This window comes from Hevea brasiliensis, chromosome 13, assembly GCF_030052815.1.
Source record: "Hevea brasiliensis isolate MT/VB/25A 57/8 chromosome 13, ASM3005281v1, whole genome shotgun sequence".
In the NCBI taxonomy this organism is placed as follows: domain Eukaryota; kingdom Viridiplantae; phylum Streptophyta; class Magnoliopsida; order Malpighiales; family Euphorbiaceae; genus Hevea; species Hevea brasiliensis.
The window spans coordinates 90,431,562-90,455,961 of record NC_079505.1 but is presented as its reverse complement, the minus strand read 5'-3'; the positions used below and the strand labels follow the sequence as shown (position 1 = coordinate 90,455,961).

General features: G+C 37.9%; 3 protein-coding genes across 4 annotated transcripts; all 3 read right to left on the bottom strand.

The window, feature by feature from the left end:
• Positions 1-274: 274 nt before the first annotated feature.
• On the bottom strand, positions 275-2,735 carry LOC110643167 (patellin-4-like). Its single transcript, XM_021795432.2, has 4 exons — positions 1,298-2,735; positions 1,095-1,219; positions 867-1,008; positions 275-765 (listed from the first exon to the last, which is right to left on the bottom strand). Exons 1-4 carry the CDS (start codon positions 2,507-2,509, stop codon positions 508-510), a joined length of 1,737 nt encoding a protein of 578 aa, XP_021651124.2. The 5' UTR covers positions 2,510-2,735; the 3' UTR covers positions 275-507.
• A 12,095-nt stretch (positions 2,736-14,830) lies between these two features.
• LOC110643158 (thiosulfate/3-mercaptopyruvate sulfurtransferase 1, mitochondrial) lies at positions 14,831-21,304 on the bottom strand. Of its 2 annotated transcripts, none has more exons than XM_021795423.2 (12): positions 21,017-21,304; positions 20,075-20,260; positions 19,080-19,139; positions 18,786-18,848; positions 18,259-18,383; positions 17,984-18,146; positions 17,221-17,280; positions 17,072-17,130; positions 16,499-16,580; positions 16,289-16,352; positions 15,449-15,516; positions 14,831-15,069 (listed from the first exon to the last, which is right to left on the bottom strand). In XM_021795423.2, the coding sequence occupies exons 1-12, from the start codon at positions 21,113-21,115 to the stop codon at positions 14,974-14,976; spliced, it is 1,125 nt and encodes a 374-aa protein (XP_021651115.1). In that variant the 5' UTR covers positions 21,116-21,304; the 3' UTR covers positions 14,831-14,973. The 2 variants fall into 2 exon arrangements, with proteins under 2 accessions (XP_021651115.1, XP_021651114.1); XM_021795422.2 differs by having other exon boundaries at positions 20,075-20,263; positions 21,017-21,302.
• Positions 21,305-21,537: 233 nt separating this feature from the next.
• On the bottom strand, positions 21,538-24,174 carry LOC110643161 (probable terpene synthase 6). Its single transcript, XM_021795425.2, has 7 exons — positions 23,978-24,174; positions 23,607-23,880; positions 23,109-23,481; positions 22,787-23,005; positions 22,469-22,607; positions 22,106-22,354; positions 21,538-22,015 (listed from the first exon to the last, which is right to left on the bottom strand). Exons 1-7 carry the CDS (start codon positions 24,089-24,091, stop codon positions 21,704-21,706), a joined length of 1,680 nt encoding a protein of 559 aa, XP_021651117.2. The 5' UTR covers positions 24,092-24,174; the 3' UTR covers positions 21,538-21,703.
• Between the last annotated feature and the right edge of the window lie 226 nt (positions 24,175-24,400).

The window sequence follows — 24,400 nt, the reverse complement described above, 5'->3', positions numbered from 1 at the left end:
TTTTCATTATACCAAAGAAATTCAAATTTGATACGATATTAGCATGGAATTTTAAATAACTAAATTTAGATGAAATTAGTATTTAATTTCAAGTATGATTTTTAATATTATCTTTATTTAATTATTTAAAAAATGCGACTTTTAGACATCCAATGTTTAAGAGGACAATCAAATATGCATGAAACAAAACAAACTATTTCTTGAAAAAAAAAAAAAAAAAGAAATAGTGAATTACACTTTCCTTAAAATGACTAAACTGTATCATAGAGATTTAGTAAACAAACCAATAAATTGATACCAGAAGACAGGTTCAATACTGAGTACTGATACTTGTCAACACAAACATTCCCCATCTCTGATCCTATTATTTGCCTAAACTGAAACTGAAAGATATGCGAAGTGCTTCAAGAAAAAATGAAAATTCCCATGTATCTTCCTGTCAGACAAACATCACCATCAACTCCAAAAAGAAAATTAGAAAATTATGCTCTTAATTTACTAGGAGCATCAAAGGGATGATGAAGTCTTGGTCTTGTATCGATACAGAATCCGCTTCTTCTTGAATGCTCCATTTTCAATTGTAATCACAATCTTTCCAGGTTCTTTATTCGTGAAAGAATTGCGAATTGTTCCATCCTGCCAAGTTATTCTCCTCCCCTTTTGCACAATTATGGTATATGAACCCTCATCAGTCGGGACAAATTCTTCCTTGTAGTTCACTTCCCAACCAGACACTGTCAGGTCCCAGATTAAGGTGTTTCCTGCCTGTTAAACATCCAACATGGATACACAACAGTATTCATAAATGGTAGATTTTCAATTCAGCTTGGAAAGAAGCATATTGTGAAAGAAAATTGAGAGTGTACCTCTGGTGCTGGGATCTCAATGGTTTCGTGCGATCCCGCCTTTACAATAGCCTCTTTTGCATCATCTTCAACTGAGAATTCAGAATCATTCTCACGTTTAAGCCCACCATACTGAACTGGAATTTGCGACGCAGCAATGTACCTGCAGTTAGACTCTGTTGTGGTTATAATAGTTTCAACCTACGTTACTAGGCAGAGATACAAAATTAGAGAGTGAATCCTTCTTACTTGAGCAGAGTGTCTGTGACCTTGGCCTGGCGAGCATAGACGAATTTGTTTTTGGTTCTTTGAGATAAGGAAGGTGAGAAGAGAGCACTGTATGGGTAATACCAGAAGGGAACATTGATGAAGATCTACAACACACAAAACATAAATGAAATGGAAGGTTTTGAGAGAAAGAATTGAAGAAATGGATGAGAAAAATCGCTTACATTTTTTGCAACAAATTCAGGATAATTATCCTGAAGAAGTTCAACTCCTTTCTTTGTTGCATTCCGGAGCTCTTTCTTCGTGGGTAAAGGAGTGTTCTTAAGATCATTAATGTGGAGTATTGCGGATGCACCACCAGGCTTGAAGTCAAGCTTTTGAATACCCTTCTCCATCAGCTGAATCCTTCTCCTCAAATATTTCTCGCGTTTCTCTTCAAATGTCTTTCCATATAGCTCATCATGGCCGAACACCGCAAAGATGTTGAAACATAATGGGTGTCCATTGCGATCATTGCCTTCCATGTAGGCCATGGGGCCAAGATCAGCCTCAATATCCTCACCCAAAATTGAATCGATCTTGTTTTCCTTTCTCCATTTGAGAATGTTTATCAACATCTCAAAAGCATCAGTGACCTTGAACTCTCTTGCCCTTAACAACTTCAATAGTACGGTATCGGTTCTAATATCTCCTTTGCTGGGCAATAATGGTACTCCCCAAAGTGCAATATCTTTGTCTATATTTTGCTCTGCTACAGCTTCTTGCTTGGTGGTTTCCTTTGCTTCTTCTCCTCTTTCAGGAATCTCTTCCTCCTTTTCCACTTTTTTATCAGTTAAGTCTTTCTTGCTTCCTATTGCAGCTATTTCTTTTTGTTCTGTGTTCGCTTGCGCGGGAGTTTCTTCTTCTTTCCCTTCATTTGATGCAGTCCCCCCTTCGCTTTCCCCTTCTAGCTGCTTTGGTTGCTCCTCCTTTTCAGAATCATCTGCTTTCTTGTCTGCTGCAGCTGATTTCTCTTTCTGATCTTTATCTTCATCTTTTGTTGATGATGTTTCCTTTTCTTGCTGTTTCTTCTCTTTAAAAATTTCATTTTTAAGGATCGCTTCTTCAATCTTGGACCTCAGCTCAGACAATGCTTTCTTTTCATACTCTTTCAAATCGGAGAGGAGGTTGCTCTCTTCCCTGAATGAAGAAATCTTTTGAATTCCACTTGGTGAAGCAGCATTCTCTTCATCTACCATCTTTTTCTCCTCAATCACTACAATATCCTTTGTTTTATGCTCATCTTGTTCCTTTGATTCACCCTTGTTCACTTCGTCTTTGGCATTCACTGTTTCCATAGCTTTCTCAGTGACAGTCTTGGATGGTTCCTCCTCTTGCTGAATTTGGACAGTGTTTTGTTCCATCTGTGGCTCTTCCAGCTTCTCTTGGGTGGCCATGATAACTTTTTGATGTAAGATGTTGTGATTCCTCTGCTCAATGTCAAGGAAAAGCACGAGAGAAAAACGGCAGAGTATGCTTAGAGCTTGACTAGAACATTAGAGAGGAAGATTACTAGCCTCTCATTTCCCCTGTTTTGCTCCTCCGTTTTCTCTCCTATATTTGGCTGGCAAATAGAAGCTCCTAAATTCAAATCTAACCACTTGCAACATATAGAACTTTCAAACCCGCCAAGATAGTCGCATTAATTTGCTACAATGCCACCAACGTTTGATTAAATGAACGACAGCTCGTATAATCTTTAAATTAACATGATGTTTTTTTACATTTAAACCAACTAGATAAGTATTACAACAAAATAGATTTATTTTTCTTGGAAAATAGATTATGGGGTGGAATTAGTTGCCTAAAAAGGGAAAATTTAACCTATGAGCATTAGCTTAGTGGTATTAAAAACATCTTGTGAGGTTCCTTGTTGCCAAAGTTCTCCCTTGTGTCTGCCAACTCTCTTTCTTTCTGCTTTAATTGCTTTGCCTTCTCAATTCTTGCATTAAGCTAAGCATCTTACTTTTCAGATTAACCGACCATAAGCTTGGCTTCATTCTACTCAAACCCTCAACTCAGAGATTGCTCCTGCTTTCCTGCAGCCTAACCAACTCTCACTAGCAGGAGAGTTTCTTAATTATACTCATGTCATGACCTAACCTATGGGTTGGACCGGCACTAGACCCTAGGTCAACCTACTAGACCCTAAGTCAACCTAAAGCCCTCGAGGCCCGTAGTAAGCGTAACTATTCCTTAACCCAATCCTAAGGCCATAAAATGGACAGAGTCTGTCCATAAAATGGACCATACAACGGTGAATTTTTGACTCACTCGACCTGTAAACACAATATATAATAATTTGGGCAGCTCAGCACACCCTCCACATACTCATAATATCATAAAATCTAATAAGAGCTCAGCTCTCTCATCCAATCCAGTCATGTATGCATTTAATGTTCTTACAAATTCAACATAATATTATATTACAGTCTCAAATTGATTAAAATACTCCTAACATATGCGGAGTCTATAATTTGATTAAATTGTACGAAACACATTAGATATTACTAATTGACTTGCGAAGAAGAAGAGCAGGTTAGTTACAGTAAGTAATCCTCTTGTAGCCTAGAAAAATAAGATGAACAGGAGTGAGCGTTCGACTCAGAGAGTAAAATACTAATTTTAACTACAATTTCTATAGCTATCTAAAGCTAATGCATCATAAGGAGTGGAATACAACATCATCATAATTTTCATACAAATCACATCATAACAGTAAAAAGGCAATTTGGAGCACTCACACACACTAATAATGTTCAAACAATACATATATGGGAGCTGATCCCCTATACAACTCTCTTAATCCAACCTCTGCCAACAAGTGTCTCTCAAGCCGGACTTTCGCTTAATAAACTAAATGCGGGGGCCAGCGAGTGTCTCTCAAGCCGTGCCTACCCCGACTTATCCATAAAGGACCAGGTCTCAGTAAGTGTCTCTCAAGCCACGTCTATCCGTCCTATCCATATCCAGTATCATACACCACACGCAGGCTAACGCATGCACACTGCTCCAAATTACCATAAACAGCAACCATGACACTTCATCAATTAAGAATGCATTATAAAACGTGCCTAGTATTTAACTATATAGATACATATTTATAAGTGATGCACGGGCATGTTTGAACATATAATAATATTGAAATTATAATTAAAATTAATATTTTACTCACAGACTTAAACCTAGGTCACTGTGGCTGCTGGGTGAAGAAGGAAGGTTGTCCCGGCTCACCTAAAAATTTTATTGCAATTATTTAATATGTTTGACTCAATGCAAGTTTGAAAAAGACCAAAGACACCCTAAGTCGTGCTTAAAATCCAGCAGAGTCTCCCCTATACCTAGGACCTACCCAACCTACAAAAGGATTTAAAATGCACTTCTATATCCACAAGTCACATATCTACAACTCAATCACATCACATGGCCCCTCTGGGCCCATCCAACAGTCAACAACCACAATTTGAAAAATTATACCCTATAATTATCTCTTTTTACAAAAACTACCCAATTGAGCTCTAAAAATTCTAAAACTTTGCTCTGCGGTCCTTAGTAATATTATTAAGCTAATGCAAAAGGAATTATATTTTTCTAACTTATCACGAATATTTTATAGATTTTTAATTGAAATTAGGCACTAGATAATTAAGAAAAATGAAGGTTCAGATTTACCTATGCCAATTTCGACCATGGAGATGCATCCCGGATGTCTGAAAACGGTGGGGTAGCCTATACTCTCAACCCGGTTCTGAAGCTTTCCCGGTAGTCTGTCTGCCTTGCCCGAAATTGCAGACCCGAACAACCGTCGAATTTTCACTAATTGAATGTACCTACGCGAAGCCCACAATACACGGGTTAGTATATAATTTTTACAAAATTTTCTAAACTCATTTAATAACGGAAAAATACTGCAAAGTCTCGCAGGACCCACCGAAAAATGGTGTCGAAAAAATTTGAAATGGGTATTCCCGGAAAGCTCTCGATGAGTGGAGCACTCCAGATTTTTGGTGGGATTTACGATTTTTGAGAAATCTAGCCCGAAAGTCAAAATGGGCTAAAACTTCCCAAACAAAAATTGGACAAACCGCTCGATGGATTTTTGTGTTCTTGGTGTTTATGGAAAGCTCTCGAGGTGTAGATGTGTTTTAGGACAAGACCAAGTCTGATTGGTGGCCGGATCGGCCAAAATCAGCCCAGGAAGTCAAAGCATCGCTCGAGCATAGGGGAGGAGTTTGGCACAATTTTTCGAAGGCTTGCCGGCGGTGGGGAAGGTCGGCGACGGCACGGGGAGGGGTGGGGGAGTGGTGGTCGGATCGGAGGGGGAGGGAGGAGAGAGAAAACCAGGGAGAGAGAGAGAGAGAGAGAGAGAGAGAGAGAGAGAGAGAGAGAGAGCATCGGGACGCGCAGGAGGAAGAAGAAAGGGCCTGTCCGATTCGATCGGTCCGATCCGATCCAGTTTGATTCGGCTGGTTAGATTCAATATGCCCGAAATTGAATTTTTACTCTGCTTTGGGATCGAAAACGAGGCCCAAAAATTCAGAAAAAAAATTCCAGAAAAGTCAAAAAAATTCGTAGAGTCTAAATATATTTTTAGTTTTGCCACGTGATCTTTAAATAAATTTTTAAAAATCATCAAATTTTTATATTTTCGAAAAATCGAACCCGATTTCAAAAATTCAAAAAATTTCAAATAATTTTTCAAAATTTAAATAAAATAAAATATTAATATCTACCCATAAAATAATTTATTTAAAAATTAGGGGTGTTACATTCTTCCCCCCTTACAGAAAATTCGTCCTCGAATTTTTTTTTTTTACACAAGGCAGAATAAAAGAACAGAATTACACATTGAACAAATAAGGATACTTGTTACGCATGTCCCGCTCTGACTCCCAGGTGCATTCTTCTATTGATTGGCTCTTCCACAACATCTTAACTATAGGGATCTGTTTCGACCTTAATTGCCTTACTTGGTAGTCCACTATAGCTAATGGCTGCTTCTCAAATGTCAAGTCTTCTTTCAACTCTACTGTATCCGGTTGTGGCACATGAGAGGGATCTGGTATGTATTTCCTGAGCATGGAGATGTGAAATACAGGATGAACATGAGAAAGATTTGGCGGTAACTCCAATCGATAGGCAACTGCTCCAACTCTATCAGTAACCTCAAAAGGTCCAATATATCGAGGTGACAACTTGCCCTTCTTTCTATATCTCATGACTCCCTTCATCGAAGAAACCTTCAGGAATATGTAATCGCCTACTGCAAACTCAACATCCCTCTGTCTGGGATCTGCATGACTTTTTTGCCTGCTGAAAGCCATTTTCAATCTTTTCCTGATTAAAGGAACTATCTCTGAAGTGTACTGCACTAGGTCTACATCATGCACCTTCGCTTCTCCCATTTCCGTCTAACACAGAGAAGACCTACACTTTCTGCCATATAGCGCCTCATGGAGTGCCATCCCGATATTAGAATAATAACTGTTGTTGTAGGCAGACTCCACCAAGGTAGCTGATCATCCCATTGACCTCCAAAATCCAAAACACACATACGAAGCATGTCTTTCAGTGTTTGAATTGTCCTTTTGGACTGCCCGTCTGTTTGAGGGTGGAAGGCGGTACTAATGTTTAACTGCGTGTCAAGTGCCTCTTGTAGCTTTCTCAAAAACCTAGAAGTGAACTGGAGCCCTCTATCAGATATTATGGAAGCAGAAACTCCATGCAATCTGACTATTTCTCTAACATAGAGCCTGGCGTATTATGCAACAGAATAGGTAGTTCTCACAGGCAAGAAATGAGCTGATTTAGTTAGACGATTTATAATTACCCATATCGAATCATATCCCTGCGTGGTACGAGGCAACCCAGTTATAAAATCCATAATGATCATTTCCCACTTTCATTTTGGGATAGGGAGCTCTTGCAGCTTCCCTGACGGCCTCTGGTATTCAAACTTCACCTTCTGACAAGTCAAGCACTTGGACACAAAGTCTGCTATGTCTCTCTTCATGCCATTCCACCAGTAGCTATCTTTCACATCATGGTACATCTTGGTGGAGCCTGGGTGGACATTGTATAATGTATAGTGTGCCTCTCGCATGATTTCATTTCTGAGATTGTTCACGTCGGGCACACATATCCTGGAACCTTGCATAAGAGCGCCATCATTGGCAAATCCAAACTCACCACCTTCACCCTGCTGTACTCTTTCTATAATCTTCATCAATTGCAAGTCTCTGTGCTGGGAAACTCTGATTCTGTCTCGCAGGTCTGGTCTCACTGAAAAATGGGCCAATAATACCCCCTCATCTGAAATATCTAGGATCAGACCTTGATCCATCAACTCATGTACTTCTTAAATTAACGGTCTCTTCTCCGCTGATATGTGTGCCAAGTTGCCAGAAGATTTTCTACTCAAAACATCTGCCACTACATTGGCCTTCTAGGGTGGTACTAGATGGTACAATCATAGTCCTTCAGAAGCTCCATCCATCTCCTCTGTCTCAAATTTAAATCCCTCTGTTGGAAGATGTACTTCAAACTTTTATGGTCAGTGTACATCTCGCACACTTCACCATATAGGTAGTGTCTCTAGATCTTTAGTGCAAAGACTACAGCCGCTATTTCCAAATCATGGGTAGGGTAGTTCTGCTCATGCCTCTTTAGTAGCTTTGAAGTATAAGCCACTACATTTCTATGCTGCATCAAAACACATCTCAAACTAACTCTGAAGGTATAACAGTACATGGTATATCCTTCACCACTCATCGGTAATGTCAACATAGGGGTTGTAGTTAGACATTCCTTAAGCTTCTGGAAGCTCTCCTCACAATCATCTATCCAAATGAATGGAACATTCTTTCGAGTTAACTTAGTTAGGGGAGCTACTATCCTGGAGAAATTCTACACAAAACGCCTATAATAGCCAGCTAGGCTCAGAAAACTTTGCACCTCAGTGACTGTTGTAGGCCTAAGCCAATCAGTTATAGCCTTAATTTTCTTAGGATCCACTTGAATGCCTTCACTAGAAACCACGTATCTCAAGAATGAGACGCTTTCTAGCTAAAATTCACATTTTGAAAATTTGGCATATAATTGGTGCTCTCTCAAAGTCTGCAACACCATCCTCAAATGCCACACATGTTCTTCCTCGATCCGAGAGTATACCAAAATGTCATCTATGAATATGATGACAAAACGGTCCAGGAATGGCCTAGACACCATTTTCATCAAGTCCATGAAGGCCGTTGGTGCATTAGTGAGTCCAAAAGATATCACCAGGAACTCATAATGATCATATCTTGTTCTTTGGAGTTGATCAAACAGATCATCGATCCGAGGAAGTGTATACTTGTTCTTCACAGTCACCTTATTCAGCTATCTATAATCAATACACAATCTCAAGGACCCATCTTTCTTTCTCACAAATAAAACAGGAGCGCCCTAGGGGGAGGTACTTGGACAGATAAAACCCTTATCCAGAAGCTCTTATAGTTGCTCCTTCAGTTCCTTTAATTCTGTTGGGGCCATCCTGTAAGGTGGCATTGATATGGGATTTGTACCCGGCAAAACGTCAATGTAGAACTCTATTTCCCTTCCTGGTGGTAACCCTGGAAGCTCCTCAAGCAAGACATCCATAAATTCTCTGACAACAGGAACATTCTCAATGTTAATACCTACTATAGATGTATCTCTCACCAATGCCAAATACCCTTGACACCCATGCCTCAACATTTTTCTAGCACTAATTACTAAAACCAAGTTATATGGAGCCACGCTCTTGTCACCATCAAAGCTAAACTCTTTCACACCAGGTATATGAAAGTACATCATTTTGTTCCTGCAGTCTAAAGTGGCATAATGAGTTGTCAGCCAATCCATTCCCAAAATTGCATCGAAATCCATTACTGGTAGAGGAACCAAGTCTGCTGGGAGGACCCTTCCATCCACTTCCACTGGGCTACCCAAAAAAACCATATCCACATCTATGTTGTCACTAAGAGGGGTAGCTACAGATAAGGGGCATTCTAAAGTTGCAGGGTTCCTACCCAATCTCATGGTAAAAACAGGGGAGACAAATGAGTATGCAGCACCTAGATCTATCAAACACGAGCCTCATAGGAACAGACTAGAAGAATACTTGCCACAACTGCATTGGAAGCCTGAGCATCCTGGTGGGTCAAGGTGAAAACCCGAGCTTGACCCCTACCTTGTATTGCAGAACCCTGAAATTGACTTCTACCTCCTGACCTGCCTCCATATCCAAGTCCTCCTTATCCTAGGCCCTGTTGGCCACTGAACTGACTTCTTGCCATGCTGAAAGTACCAGGATATAATTGACGAGGAACATTTGCAACAGAACCTTGTGACTCCATCTGTGGCTCTCTGAACACGGGACATTCTCTAGCAAAGTAACCTTGCTGGCCACACTAGAAACATACTCTTGAACCTATCATACAAGGTCCTGAATGTTCACTTCCACACTGCGTACAAGGTGCCAAGGAGGATCCCAAACGAAACTCAGAACTGCTGTAACCCGAATTGTGACCACTACTAGATCCGTACCCTGGTCTGAATTCTCGAGATCTGTGTTTAAAATCACCCTTCTTGTTGTTTCTACTCCTTCCTCTGTAGTGACTTTGGCCTCCACTATCCGTGGTACCCATGTAGGAAACACTTGTAGAACCCTCTGCTTTATTCTTCTTTGCCCTTTCACTGTCATCTCTTGTATAGCTAATTTTAATCTGTCAAGCTCGATCAATTACCACATCAAAAGACTGATCAGACATCATGGCTAGGTTTGCATACCTCCTGTCCAGCCCCTTTAGGAACCTCTTTATCTTCATACTTTCTGTAGCCACTGCTGTGGGGGCATATCTACTCAGTTCTAAAAATTCTATAGCATATTCATCTACAGATCTTTCATTCTGCCTTAAAGCCTCCAAGGCCCACTGCTTTTGATCTCTGAAGCTTGCTGGCACAAACCTGTTGATGAACAGTTCCACAAACTGGGTCTAAGATAATCCCTCAATACGAGATAGTACGTAGTCTGTCATCCACTGCCTTGGCACTGGCCCCAATACATGCTGCACACACTCTATAAGTCTCCTATCAGTCAACTGTAACTCCATCCCTGCCTGTTTGCAGAAGTCCAAAAACCGATAGGCATCATCTGACATATCATAAGTACAAGGCACCAACTTTTTGAAATTAATTATTTGTTTGTAAGGTTCCCCTCTTGGTATGGTGGGCTGCTACTGTTGTGGAGGGTGGACCATATATTGTGCCATCATATCGATGGTTCTCTGCAATCTGGCTAGAGTAGCTGCCCAGTCCATGAGACCCTGGGCCACAAAAGACTGTTCCTGAACTGGTGGCGGCTACTCTTCTACTTAAGCGACTCTAGGTCTCCTGCCCTGCCTCCTCGGGGCAGGCATCTCATCCTATGCCGACACCTCATTTGGCACATCTCATTCTAGTGTAGTGGTAGCTCTTCTACTTCTACGCATTTTCCTGAAATTCAACAACATTAGCCCATAAAAATTCAAAACAGCATATTACACAGCTCTATAGACTCATATTTACACACAATTATATAAAGCAGAAACTAGAAGCAAAGATGACAATGCAAGGACGAATGGGGACCCTATTCTCTGCATGTGACTTCTATTAGATCCTTCCCAAAACTTTTGACATATACTCCCTATGAATCTGGAGCCTAAGCTCTGGTACCACATTTGTCACGACCCAACCTATGGGCCGGACTGACACTAGGACCTAGGCCAGCCTAAAGCCCCCAAGGCCCGTAGTAAGCCTAACTATTTCTCAACCCAATCCTAAGGCCCATTTGGACCCAATTTCAAGAATTCAACCGGACAGAGTCCGGCCATAAAATAGACCATACAACGAGGAGTTTTTAATTGGCCTGACCTGTAAACACAATATATAATAATTTGAGGAGCTCAGCTCACCCTCCATATACTCATAATATCATAAAATCCAATGGAAGCTCAACTCCCTCATAAAATCCAATGGAAGCTCAGCTCCCTCATCCAATCCAGTCATGCATGCATTTAATGTTCTTACAAATTCAACAAAATATTATATTACAGTCCCAAATTGATTAAACTACTCTTAACACATACGAAGTCTATAATTTGACTAAATTGTACAAAATGCATTAGATATTACTAATTGACCTACGAAGAAAAAGAGCATGTTAGTCACAATAAGTAATCCTCCTGTAGCCTGGAAAAATAAGATGAACAGGAGTGAGCGTTCGACTCAAAGAGTAAAATATCAATTTTAACCACAATTTCTATAGCTATCTAAAGTTAATGCATCCTAAGGAGTGGAATGCAACATCATCATAATTTTCATACAAATCACATTATAATAGTAAAAAGGTAATTTGGAGCACTCACACACACCAATAATATTCAAACAGTACATATATGGGAGCTAATTCCCTATACAGTTCTCTTAATCCAACCTCTGCCAGCGAGTGTCTCTCAAGCCAGACTTTCGCTTAATAAACTAAATGCGGGGGCCAGCGAGTGTCTCTCAAGCCGTACCTACCCCGACTTATCCATAAAGGACCAGATCCCAGCGAGTGTATCTCAAGCCGCGTCTACCCGTCCTATACATATCTAATACCACACACCACACGCATACACACTGCTCCAAATTACCATAAACAACAACCATGGCACTTCATCAATTAAGAATGCATTATAAAACGTGTCTAGTGTTTAATTACATAGATACATATTTATAAGTGATGCATGGGCATACTTGAACATATAATAATATTGAAATTATAATTAAAATTAATATTTTACTCATAGACATAAACCGAGGTCACTGTGGGGCTGGGCGGAGGAGGAAGACTATCCTTGCTCACCTGATAAATTTTATTATAATTATTTAATATATTTGACTCAATACAAGTTTGAAAAAGACCAAAGACACCCTAAGTTGTGCTAAAAATCCGGTAGAGTTTCCTCTATACCTAGGACCTATCCAACCTGCAAAAGGGTTCAAAATGAACTTTTATATCCACAAGTCACACATCCACAACTCAATCACATCACATGGCCCCTCCTGGTCCATCCAACAGTCAACAATCACAATTTGAAAAATTATAATTTAATCCCTACAATTACCCCTTTTTGAAAAACTATCCAATGGAGCTTTAAAAATTCTAAAACTTTGCTCCGTGGTCCTTAGCAATATTATTAAGCTAATGCAAAAGGAATTATATTTTTCTAACTTACCACGAATATTTTATAAATTTTTAATCGAAATCAGGTACTAGATAATTAAGAAAAATGAGGATTCGGGTTTACCTATGCCAATTCTGACCCTGGAGACACGTCCGGGACGTTTGAAAACAGTGGGGTAGTCTATACTCTAAACCCAGTTATGAAGCTTTCCCAGTAGTCTGTCTGTCCAGCCTAAAATTACAGACCTGAGCAACTGTTGAATTTCCCCAAATTAATGTACCTACGTGAAGCTCACAACACGGGGGTTAGTATATAATTTTTACGAAATTTTTTAAACTCATTTAATACTCAGGAAAAATACTGTGAAGTCTTGCGGAACCCACCAAAAAATGGTGTCAGAAAAATTTGAAATGGGTATTTCCGCGAAACTCTCGATGATTGGAGTACTCCGGTACTTTCGAATTTTTGGTGGTGTTTACGGTTTTCGAGAAATCTAGCCCGAAAGTCAAAATGGGCTAAAATTTTTCGAGCAAAAATTTGATAAACTGCTCAATGAATTTTTGTGTTCTTAGTGTCTATGAAAAGCTTTCGAGGTGTAGATGTGTTTTGGCACGATTTTTCGGTGGCGGGGGACGGCTGGGGGAGGTCGGCGACTGCGGGGGGAGGTCGGCGACTGCGCGGGGAGGGGTGGGGGAGCAGTGGTCGGCGCCGAGGGAGAGGGAGGAGAGAGAAAATGAGGGAGAGAGAGAGAGAGCATCGGGACGCGCGAAAGGAAAAAGAAAAGAAGAATAAAGGGCTAGTTCTATTCTATCGGTCCGGTTCGATTCGACTGGTTCGATTCGAGATACGAGAAATTGAATTTTTACTCTATCTTGGAACCGAAAACGAGGTTCAAAAATTCTAAAAAAATTACAAAAAACTTAAAAAAATTCGTAGAGTCTAAATATATTTTTAGTTTTGCTACGTAGTCTTTAAATAAATTTTTAAAAATCATCAAATTTTTATATTTTTAAAAAATTGAAATAAAATATTAATATCTACCTATAAAATAATTAATTTAAAAATCAGGGTTGATACAACTCACAATTTCAACTTGCTAATTGGATCCACTCTATGACCTTGATTACTTCCTTTACCCAGAAAATACACTCATCTCCTTCCATGCTTGCCTTCTCATCCATTCGACTCTCGTCTCCCTCTCCCCTAACACGTTCCCATGCACCTGAAGATTTCAATACAAACCCGCGCCAAAAACGTCGAAAATTCAATGAACTTCATAGCTGCTACTACTTATCAGACTTTGCACCACCAACTTCCTACATGGCTCTAGTTTTAAATGCTTGTTCCGATAGCAATGGAATACTTGAAAGTAAGAAGAAAAATATAGAGAGGTGCACGTCAGCGCAAAGCATTGCTGCTAGGGAAACGAGATGGAAGATCACCGAAAGACTCAAACGTTGGGGAGGCTGAATCCTGGTGGGAATAAGATGAACCACAGCTGAGATGCTTCAATCTGCCTATAATTATGTCAAGTACTTGCAGGCCTAAGTTGGGATTCTTGAATTCTTGATCTAAATTCTAAACTATTTCAATGGACATTCTATTTCCATTCGCGCTTGGGTTAATTCAGTTATGAACTTGTTCATGGGACACGCGCCGTCAATGCGCCCCTGGTTTAATGTGATTTTTTTTATTTTACTTTTTGGACAGGGACGAAAGAAGCAACAGACACGAGAATCGCACATCCTTGCATCATCAGCCGCAATTCAAGAGAAACTACACTTGGAGGATAAGTGCTTGCTCCCCAGAGAGCTTGTTAGAATTTTGAAAAATCATACAGAACTTCTATCTCTGACCTCAATCTGTCAATCGCTCTACTAGAAAAATTATATTTTGGCATTTCCTAATGTCCAAATGTTACCTTGGAATTAATTAACCTTTTGTTTTCACTTGGAAAATCAACTGACGTCTAGTTTCCTTCCCGAGAAGTGCTCCCCATTTCTGTTTTAGTTTCAATAAAATCTGCCTATGCACAAGTTTCTCACAACTGAAAAATTCTACAACTTCCCGGGGAGGATGGCTATTACCATTCCTCCTGTTACTAGTCACTAGGCTTCAACCTCAATGAGTTTTAATTGCCATTCGACCGATTAATATGAGATATTCCATTTAGGTCGAAAGCACGATTCTATCTCATACAAACTCCAAAAATACAAAAATTTCCCTTAAAATCATTCATCCATGAAACTGCTCAGCAGATCAATAAAGCAAAGGAAAAGTAAATTTGCCCACCTGTAATATGACATGGATGTTACTGGTATGACACTCAAGAATCCATGCTGCAATTCCTCCCTAAAACATTCTTTAATTTCATCTTCCTCCATCAGACACCCATTTTAACGATTTGTAATTTGATGTCTGACGGTTTTTGATACAGGGCGTTACCATGATGAAATTTTCACATTGGACAGGAAGCGCAACTCAAAAATGTTGTTTAAAAAATGGCACTTAGTCATTCAACTGTTTTACGTACAAAGTCATTCAACTGTTTTACGTACAAACTCTTTTGTCACAATCAGAGAATTGCATGAGGCAGACCTCATGCCGCGTACATTGCGGCCAAGCTTCCAGATTTATGAAGTGTTAACAGGTGTATCAGGATGAGCACCCCATTCAGTCCATGATCCATCATAGACTGCAACATCTTGCTTCCCAAGTCGATGCAGACCCTGAAGACACAAGCATGAAGGTTATTTCCACACAATAAATTTTTGCACTAGAACAGAACAAGATTCACTTAATTGAGGGAACAATGCATGAAGTTTGGAAACGACAATTGCACACATACATCCAGTTGTAAAAGATATTACCATCCGTTGCCAATTTCCTATGTATTTTTTTGCTCAAGTGTGCACGAGTAGATGTGCATGCACATACATCCAGCATGACTAGCAAAAGATATTACCATTCATGCCAATCTTCCATGCATTTTTTGTTGAAATGTATGTGAGTACATATGCATGCAATCATTCATGGCACTAGAATCAGAGTCAAATTACATTCTAAAGCTGAGAGATGCATCAGTAGTACATAGAACAGTTTAAATACCAAAGCAAGTATGCAAGCAGTTACACCAGTCCCACATGAAGTAACAACAGCGCTTTCCAGAGAGATGCCTGTAGAAAGACATATTGTTAGGTCACTAAACTATCAGCAAATAACAAAAGCCCAACATTAACCCACTACTATACAATTTAGTGGAAACTAGTTACTAAAATTTAATGTTTGCAATACCAGCTCAGTCATCAAACCAAATAAGACAGAAATTAAGGATCATAGTTTCAGCTGATCTGAAATGTTGAACTCTGGGTTGTAACAAACATATATTTATTAAATATTGGATATAAAGCATACAAAATTAACTAAGTTTGTTAAACTTTGTATTTTTGCTATATAAATAAAAGCAGATGCAAAGTAACAAAATTAAGGAGTTGTTCAGTGGTGTGGCCACATGTGCGGTTATGTGTTCAAATGATTCAAATTCCATTTTTCAAAATTTGGGATTTTCCTGTTTTCAAGCTAACCCAAACTAGAATTAACCCAGTCGGGGTTAGGAAACAGTCATGAATATCAAGGAACTAGATATCAGAGCTAAAAATGTTAACTAATAATTTTCTCCTCCACCATTATTTACTTCATGTAAATCAATGGTTTTAAAAAAGCATTTCTGTGTAACACTTAACAATTATGCGATTACATCTTCCCTCAAAATCTTAACATAATAAATCCACATGCCATTCTGAAATGATACAGTCCATTTAAATGCTATAAATGGGCTAGAAAATTCAATAAGTTGTAACAGAACTGGTGCAAAAATAAAATGTTGAAAAATGGAAAAGAAATAATGTAAAAAATTGAAGGAAATGGAAGGGAAGAAAAGGTCTTCACCCCCTTGATCAAATCGTTTCTTAAGTTCATCAGCTGATAAGAGGGTCTGTGAAGCATCTAACATCTGCAAGGAAACAACAATCATAGTGATGAAGGAAAGTAAAAAAAAAAAAAGAAACTTATTGGTACATAATAACCTCAAAAAAAAAAAAAAGCCATACTCATCCCCCAAAATTCATAATCAACATAGCATAAAAGTTGTTATTTTACATGGGGAAAAGGAATGCACTTGCTGCCAGGTACATGACCGCTTCTTATTCCCTTTCGAGGCTCTGGTGCAGTTCCATCAAATCTGCAAGAAGAGTAAATCTCCATCAAATTGCTTCCTATTCTCTTCCTCTATAATTTATACCTCAAACATAATGTACCAATAGCCAAGGAACATCATCTTCAGCATGAATGGTAAATATGTCCATGAGCATAGTGAGACAGTAAAGACACAAATTATAATCGGGAAGTCTAATCCCCAGTAATGATAGCCTATGCTGCTCCTTCATAAATGCCCTCAGTTAGACTAATATATTTAATAGTTATTGCTTACCATTTCAACACTTACAACAATACTTCCCTTGGAAGCCCATCCTACAGTCTCTAAATCTATAATGACCACAATAATCTTTACTCTTTCTATATAATTTCAAACAAATTACCATGTCTGTAGCACAAGACAAGCAGGCTTTTAGTTTTAAAATGACTGAAAACTTGTAGTATTAAGATGATGCAACCACTGTCACCATGGGAAGCAAATATTAGAACGAACAAGCATGTTATTATAAAGAATACCTGGCCTTTGAGCGGGCATCTATGTGTTGGTGAGACTTTTCCTCAATGTTTTTCTTAACCTGGAAAATATCCAGAGTAAACATGTAGTCCACATATAATCAGACAGAAATTAGAAACATGCTATTACAACAATGATTATGGAACTAAACCTGCTCAAGAGTCCAAATAAGGTGTGGCTGAAACTTTGTCTGAAATGTGATTGGTCCAATCTGCAGTAGAGATACACATGAGAGTTAAATCTGAAAAGAAAATATATTTTATTCCAAAAAAAAAAGTGGCAAAGTCTCATGTCATGGTAACAATAACATCACGAGTTCATGTATGCAAAGTCTTGCACATAAATAACCACTCTAGTGCTCCTCAACCCACAGCCCAATTGCCCAGCAAGAAGGTTGAGGCTACACTAATTTGATCCTCTGCAAACTATGGAAATTTAAAAAAAAATAATAAATAAATAAATAAATAAACTTTCTTTTGTTCACTTTCATGCACACACAGACAGACTCAAGAACTAGCTTCTTTGGATTGCAATTAAACAGTTGTTCACATAAAAATATGACATATGTAAACTGTTGAATTGATTGAGCAAAGAAAACTCAAAAGAAGTTGCTGTCTAGCAATCCACGTGTTTCATTTCTTTCTGTCCAGCCATTTGGCTTGTCCTCATACCTTTTGAAAGGATTTAAAATGATTATTATGGGATGAATTGTAGATCAATGGTGTGATCAAGCACTTTAACCACCAAACCACAATCAACATTTGATTAAAAGCATATGTGACAGTAAACCCTAGGCTTTGTAGTTTACCCTATTGAATAACAGAATGTTTTACCCCTCCACAGGCCAATAAGACATAATTTATAAAAGAATGACATCTGATTTTTAACATATAAAATATAATCTGAGAACTTACTGCCTGGCCTTGATATACTTTCTCTATTGCCTCACTGGCAGCACTAGCTTTCAAGATGGCATCACCAGAAGCACTAGATTCAACATCATAACCTGATGCACGCCATCTTGGCAGGCCTCCATCTAACACCCAAACTTTGTCATGCCCAAATACTCGAAACATCCTTTTCATTTTATTAAAAAAGAAAAAGGGAAAAAAATTAGACTAGTTGCATAACCTTCACATTATGCATGGATTCTGTAAAAGTTTGACATATTTTCAATTCCACAACTCACCACCAGACACGAGCTGCACTAAAGATTCCCTTGCCATCATAAACAACCAATCCATCCTTATTCTCAATTCCAAGAGCAGAAACAGCAGCTGCAAAAGCTTCCTCAGAAGGCAACATATGTGGCAACTGATAAAATTTCACAATTCTCACATAATCAGAGAAACAAAATGCAAAGAGCCAATAATGTACATAGCATAACAATATAGATGGACCTAGCAAGAAGTTTTCACTGTTGCTCCATAAAGCAGATGACTATAAGCGTTCTGTTTGAAGCATATTCAAAACACTAGCAACAAAAAAAAGTCATGTTGCATTCATCTCAAAATTAATTAGTGAAGAATCATGCTAATAATGCCAATACTAGGGATTTTACTGGAAACCAAGGCAGAGGGAAAGAATAAGAGATGACAAGTGCATATAACAAAGAAGCATTACACAAAATTATTTCATATAACCACTTCCACAGAGAAGCAAATGCAATATTCATATGTTCATAACAAGTGACACAGAGAGTAGATCTTATCTTACATTTGTTGTTCGATCTGATATCCCATCTACATCAAAGAAAAGAGCACCAGGAATGTGAGCAACCTGTTAGAAAAAGAAGCCATTAGATGACCAGAAAAAATCAGAGACGAACTTTGAAGTGGATTTGAAAGTAAAATACGAATAACCTACAAATAGAAGGAATTTCAGGAACAGAAACAAAGTCTTTTCAATGAAAAATTACTCAAATTTGAATAAAATAATTATTCAAGACTGTTTTGATTGTTTCAAACCAATAAAATCAAAGTCAACTCAAAATAAAGCTGTAGTCAATACCTGATACTCTTGAATTGGATTCCTCTGTTCATCTGGCATGTACCAGGATGCATCCAACACCTGAATATAATAATCAGGCAGACAGAGACAAATTAGAACAGGATGTAAAAAAGGAGCAACAAAAGTTCATTTAACTAAATTAGACTTTAATAAAATGTTCAATTAGATGAAACATACTATAGATCAATAAACTATGCAAGTAACCAGAAATCGAATTTATTCAAAAGTAGATATCATATCACCATTTGGCCAAAAGATCCAAAATAGTGAATTCGATGATAAGTGGAGTCCCAGTCACCCCAATGCATGGCCTTTAGATTTCAGCACTATAAGTATAATCACAGAATTCAATATGTGCATTTTTGAATTTTATGAGTCAGGCTTGGGAACTTAAAGGGAATATAGCTGGCAGTGTTGTGGTTCATTCAGCAAACATTTGCAGGAATGGAGAGCTGAATGTGATGAACAGAAAAGGAAAACCAGAATTCATCCATGCAGTCACTCACTCCTACAATTACTAAGTAAACGCACTAGCTAAATGTTCCTAAATCCTTATAGGGCTTGAAATACATAATGTAATTTCCTTGTTGTGTAGGGTAGGACACCATTGGTGCCCATTAAAAATGTCTTTTATTCTCTTTTCTTAATAAACAGGAGAGGGAATGAGGTAGAAAACCAAAAAGGAGATAATAGATGGGCAACAGATACAACTGACTTATACTTTATAGCAAAATCTTTATGCAGATAGCCACACACTTATTAAAAAAAAAAGGCTATATTAACAAAAGCTAGTGGATTTTTCTTCCACAGACTGTCGTTTTGCAATTTCAAAAATAATTTTTTTAACTAATATGAGCCTAATAAGTCCCATAATCCTAAGAATAATAGCTTGCATAACCAATGTATCATAAAAGAAGTCACCCATCCTAAACAAACAAATGGGAGAAAAATGGAGTAACAAAACGAACATAGCAAATACTAGCAATAGAACATACCTTCATATCAGGCTCCCTGAGATTTGCATGGAGCCAATCAACCGATACAACAGGTTCATTGGTAGATAAAGATCGTGTAGAAAAATTAGCTTTTGAACCAACCATAGAGGAAGCAATGACTCGAGGAACACAATCAGACGTCTTATATGATGTATGGGAAGGACCAGCTCGCATGTGAAATGGTCTCTTCTGAGAGAAACATAAAATATACACTAAAGATCAGGAGGAAACTTGAAATGACTAGTATTGCTACAAAGATGAGTGCTATAATTATCGAGCTAATTACTTTTACCCAGCATGTTATAGAGTAAAAAATAGATAATCAATGCTGCTAAAATGTTGAAGCTTTTCAAAACAACAGATATTTTATCGATTAAGAGTGCAGTAAAAAGTGTGAAAAAAAATCTTTTAAAACTTAAACAAACAACAATAGTTGTTAAGGCAGAATCCTTTGAACATCAGAGAGGGCAGATCATATTCAGCTAACCCCCACACTCCAGTAGTTTGGAAACAAGGAAGCGGGCAATAACCCACCACCACTACTGAAGCCCACACATATATCAACAAGCATAAGTAAATGAAATATCACTAATCAAATTTGATTTAAAAAGAAAATTGAAATTGCATACAGTCTAAAGCAATCAACTTACAGAACCTATAAATTCAACACAAGTAACTAAAGGTTGATGGTAGCAAAAAGCCACAAATTTTACCAACACAATCTCTCGATGTAACTTCATCAAACAACATAAACGATACTTGAGGGCGAAATAATCAGAATCAATTCCCACAAAGCACAACCATTCAAAACAAGTAGAAAATCCAAAGTAACATGTTGAAGCTGAAAACAGAAAAAGGGTAGAAAATCCATATATCGAATCAAAAACTGGAGACAAACACAGATAAGGATTTGACAAAAAATTGAAGTACTGTGGCACTCACATTAAAGAGAGTAAAAAATTGGGTTTTGTGTGAGAAGGAGAGCGAGGAGTGAATCAAGCGGTGACCCAATAGAGTCCTGGAGAAAACGGATGATGCCATTTACTCAAATACCATAGAAAATAGATATGAGGCAATTTGGAGTGTCAGATTCTCCAAGAGAATGAAGCCAAAGGGCAATGAAATTTCTGCCTGTTTATGATGCTGATTGACGATATCAACAGCATCTTATTGCTGCTCAGTGCTAAGTGATAGCCTTGGGATTGCGTTTTACCTTCGAAACGTTTCGGGATTTCAGGCTTGTCTGGATAGCATTTATGAAACGCGCATTATTAAAATGTTTCTATTAGGCGATTTTTGAAGACGGGCCTCGAAGGCCAGGCGAGATGAGAGTAACATGCACTATTCGAAAAATTTTAGAATATTTTATTATAATTATTGATTATGATAAATTTTTATCATAATTAATAATTAGAATGTATATGTGGAGGATTGCATTGAATAAAATTATGATTCAGTTGTGATTGATTTATAATAGCACCAGGCCTCTCGACCATTTTATTAAATTTTACAGCAACTGATAGCAAAGCAAACATCACTTTATAATTTATTCTTTCCTTTCCGACACACAGACAATTAACCAAGCCAAGCAGAGGAAGGGACATATATAGGAAGCTCAGCTCAATGTATTTATTGTATATTAACTTGGTCTTGCAAAGGAAGTGGCTCCATAAACAATGCTGTAATTTTATCTTTGAGACTTGATGGGTTGGTGTAGGAATCGTCGAACCTGTAAACAACCTCTGATACTCGAGCAAGGTTAACAAAGAATTGGAGAATAGGCCTGGGTAGAGCAGTTGGCCTCATGCATTCCTCGTTGATGTCCTTCCATGCATTTCTACAAATTTTAAGAATCTCTTCCACAGCCGCCTTCTCTGTAACATCATGTTCTTTCATGTAGCACTCTACCGCTGAAGCAGCGTCTCCTCTCTTTTGCTCATCCTATATATATTTTCATGCAATGATTGATTTTATGGTGTAAATAGAATGAAATTGGAATGTATATAAGCATTTGTGTATATATATGAATACCTGGTGGGATGCTATGTCGTTCAAAAGACGCCCAATTACCTTGACAGCTTTGAGAATTTTTGGGTTACTTTGAAGCCACTTATATTCCTTGATCCCTGCAATCTTTTCCATTCCAACAAAGCCTGCCGCTGCAGCTACGCCGTAGCTGCTCGACTCACAACCATTGGGCAAATAAACATCCAATGCTGGGACGTAGCCATCATTAAACCATTGTGCCTCAACGCGGTAGGATCTCAACAAGTTTTTAAACTAATGAATTCATTTGCATAATTAAAATTAATTAATTAATTAACTAATTAATAATATCAACCAACCAAAATAAATAATTGATTAAGTTGAATATATCAATAATTTAAATCTTACTTCTTCCTTCCCGTAATAGGCACAATAAGATCTTCCTTCCATGCTCGTAATATTTTCTGTTTCCTCAAAAACATTCAATAATTCCTTGTAGAAAACTTTCATGTAATCTGGCAATTTATCAGTAGCATCAATAGTGCACCTATTTTTTTTTCAAATAAAAATATACTAGTTAGACATCCTATTTCTTCACAGACATGATAGTAAAAGATTTGGTCCATAGGTAACAAGGCGAGGAGCAAACTCACTTGCCAACTGAGTTAGCCCTTTTTTTTTTGTGTGTGCATTTTAAATGCGTGAAAATCTAAAGAAATGGCAAACCTCTCAAAAGCATCTGTGAAGGCATTGACTTCCTCCATTGTAGCATATGCATCGTACGTGTCATCAGCCAGAGATACCATTTTCAAATACTTGGCCATCGTCATCCTTGAAAGAGCAAGATGAGGCTCGAACTGATTGGAACATGCCCAGAAATAGATTTCCACAATTCTGTCTCTTGCATAGGGAAGTTTCTCTGCAAGTTTCAACTCTTTCCACCAACTAAAAAATTAATGTAGAATTGTAAAAAACATTTTACATATTTATGTGTCAAATATATCATATATAGTGCCCCTCTCTCGCTTTCTCTCAAACCGAAGTTTACCTTGCTATCTCCTTGAGCTCTTTTCTGTGCAATAATTGCACTCGATTGAAATCTAATTTTGCAAATTCGAGTAATGTTTCATTTCGAGACTCATCTTTTTCATAGAAAGAGATGTATTGCCTAGCCTCCACTCTCGGTACGCCTTTGTGAAAGGGAAGGATCAGAGCATTCTTTATAAGTTCTGCATAATGAGGGCTTGATTGCATAGCCAACGACTCCAGGTGTGACCTTGTAAATTCAAGTGCTTCATCGAGAATATCTTCTCCATGCGTACTCATAAAACTTGCTTCATACAAGCTAAGAATGCCTCTCACATCTTTGATGATGCTCTTCTTGAACTCTCCATTGCTGGCCTTGAATTTCTTGAACGCATCTAATTCATAATAATTCTTCACATCATATATATTTTAATGGGAAAACACATATAGATTTGATATTTTTATTTTTTAAATAAAATTATTATTATTACTACAATTATATCTTTGATGAGACACCTACCAGAAGTCATTTTAAATCCGTGTTGTCTCAAGACTTTAAAAAAAAGAGCAGTAGTGTAGAGATCATAATCATTATCAGCAAAAAGTTGAGGAAGACAATTAAAAAGATCAATTAACTGTTCTTCAATTTCATTCTCAAAATGATATGATAAACCAAGACGACATAACAAGTTGATCAACTCAATTTTCTTGATCGGATTATTAGCATCAGCCATGAACATGTCTTTGACCTTTTCTTTGAGCCTTTCCACCCGGCTAGTGCATGATTCATATTCCTGAAAGTAATTTGAGAATGTCTTGAAAATTCATGCAATTAAGTTTGATGCTTAAAAATAGAGGACACAAAGCACCAGAATATAAAGATTTGCTTACCGAGTCCGATATAGAAAAAGAAGTGAAGCTATGATAACCCCACACAGGAGGAGAGAACACTGAGTGAATAATGTTTGGGTCAGTATTTGGCTGTAAACGAGCTTGCACTTCCATTTTTGCCAGGACGAAAGGGATCAAGGAGAAATATATATAGTAGTAGCTTAGCTGCTTGTAATGTATCTTGCTCCCAATGCTTGGAAATTAAAGGCTTTATATAGAGACATCCCTTGGCTGCAAAATATATGAGCTCTGTTTCTTAATATTTTTTTTTCAAGTCATTGATTTTTTTTCTTTGAACCTCCAACTGTAGACCTTTCTCTACTTCTTTTTTCTGTCTTTTTGTTTCCCATACATAGAAACTTATTCTAGATTTTACTATTATCTGCTATCAGTACTTTACCTATTCAAAGTTAAAATATAGTG